We start from the raw sequence: 2,028 nt of genomic DNA, 5'->3' as shown, positions 1-2,028 counted from the left end.
CCCCACCCCCGGAACTTTTCTTTCCAACCCCCAAACCCCACCCCACATTGTCTTTCCAGCGCTCTGCTCTCCTAGCCACATGGTCGAGGATCTTGACCTCCTGCCCATGCCCTCAAGGCTCCCAACTCAGGCACCGGGTCCACACCTCTCCCAGGCCCCAGGGCTGAAACGCTCTCCTGCCCAGACCCTTCACCTCTACCCTCTAGCTCTCAGAGCTTTCCTGTCACTTAGCTGAGTCTCTGGCCATTCCCCTAGTTAGTCCCCGACTCTTGACTCTCAGGCAGGCCTGCCCTGATTTCCTCATGCCCACTAGCACACAGGTCCTGTGGGCCCCACACCACATTCCAGATTACCCCTCCTGACCTCTGCTGAGTCCCGTATGTGTACCCATCTAGGGATTTAGCATCCACCCTTCTTGGAGTCCCCAGTCCGTCCCTGACTCTCCATAACGCGGCCTTAGGTCCAGCCATTAACACTCCTTCCACGCCCCCACACTTATCCTCACCAAATTTCCCAAACTCTGAGACCCTCGGGGCCTTCTCATTCACACCCATCCCCACTGCCTACTATACCCTGACCCCCTCTCCTTCCAAGCAGCTCAAACCCTTCCCGATCCCCTGACCTGGGGTACACTTGAGAGGCATTTAGGGCCCTGCTCCATAGGTAGCCCCTCTCTTACCCCAGAACAGCCCCTCCCTGGGCTTCCAGCCTCAAGCTGCCCTCTCCCCAGATTCTCTGAGCACTTTCCCCTACCCCAGGACTACAGGTATCCCTTCCTATTTGTTGGGGAGAGGTCTGAGGCACCTCACAAATGCCTACCCCAACCAGCTGGGCCTCTCCAGTTAATTTATTTGTGTATTTATTTATTTATTTATTATTCTATTTAATCTCTTGGCCTCACCCAGGGATGGTCTGACTTCCCCAGCTGGACTGGGAGGTCAGGGAGCCAGGCAAGGAGAGGGACAGCAAAGGCCATATAGGACTGTCCCCCATGCCCCACCTCACACCTGTTCTCCTGAAGTGAGGGGGACGCTCCACCCTCATTAGAGCCAGAACTTGCTGGGGAAGGGGATTGGAGAATGATGGGAGGGCCAACGAATGACCCTCAACTGGGGGATGGGAGGGGTTGCCAGGAGGTGCAGTCTTGGGGCAGGTCCCCGCTCTCCTGAGCCTTCCACTCCCTCTCCAGGGAGACCAGAAAGAGGAGCCTCCTCGATTTGTTTCTTATTTATTCCTCTTTCTGAGGGACCCCAGGTTCCAGGGACCGACTGAGCCCCGGACCCCACTGGGGCCTCCGGCCCACTCGGCTCCCCGGGAGGCACGCAGCCTCCCGGCCATGTCTATGCAACTCTCCTGGGCAGAGGGGCCAGGGCTGCCAGCCTCGCTCTTGTTGGCTGCCACTACCTCCCCCGCTGTGCTTTTGCATGCTGGGCGAGGACTGAAGCACACACCTCCGAGCTCGCTCACTGGCCCTGGCCCCCTCTGCTTTAAGCACATGCCTCTGCCCCATCGCTTGGCACCCAGCTCTCCAGGACAGGAGTCCCGGACACCTCCAATGCTCCCACTCTCCCCCTATTTACAAAGGAGGGTGGAGACTGGGGGGGCACCAGGAGCAAGAGCAGTCTCTAGGGCTTCTCTCAGCTCCAGGCTCACCAGGGGAGGGAGGCACAGGGATAGGGGGAGGGAGAGGGGCCGCAGAAGCAATTACGGAGGGTGTTGACCCTGTAAATAGGAACTTCCGACAGCAATAATTTTCCATGCATGCTAAGCCTTTTGGCCATATTTTGTATGAGCGCTTGGCGCTCCCCTTCTTCCACCTCCCCCAACTCCAGCCCCAGACCCTATCCCTTCCTCACCTCCAGCAGTATTACTTGTAAGCAATTCAGGGATATTAAAGGGACTTTGGCCACTCACCAGAGCTTCTAGACCCTATGATTGGCGGTGGGAGGGAAGGAGAATAGTTTCTGAGAGGCAGTGGGATTTCTGCATTCCATTTCCTTCCTTGTAGCCTGACCAAACTGTAGCTGC

General features: G+C 57.4%; 1 protein-coding gene across 1 annotated transcript in view; it reads left to right on the top strand.

Moving 5' to 3' along the window:
* Positions 1 to 621, top strand: part of SCRT2 (scratch family zinc finger 2) — a 12,625-nt gene extending 12,004 nt beyond the window's left edge. The window contains exon 3 of the mRNA XM_012728110.1: positions 461 to 621. Coding sequence (XP_012583564.1) covers positions 461 to 621 — 161 coding nt within the window. The remainder of the gene's footprint in view (positions 1 to 460) is intronic.
* The last annotated feature ends 1,407 nt before the right edge of the window (positions 622 to 2,028 follow it).

Source organism: Condylura cristata, unplaced genomic scaffold, assembly GCF_000260355.1.
Source record: "Condylura cristata isolate star-nosed mole 26May11 unplaced genomic scaffold, ConCri1.0 scaffold00022, whole genome shotgun sequence".
In the NCBI taxonomy this organism is placed as follows: Eukaryota; Metazoa; Chordata; class Mammalia; order Eulipotyphla; family Talpidae; genus Condylura; species Condylura cristata.
This window is presented reverse-complemented; position numbering and strand designations above follow the sequence as displayed.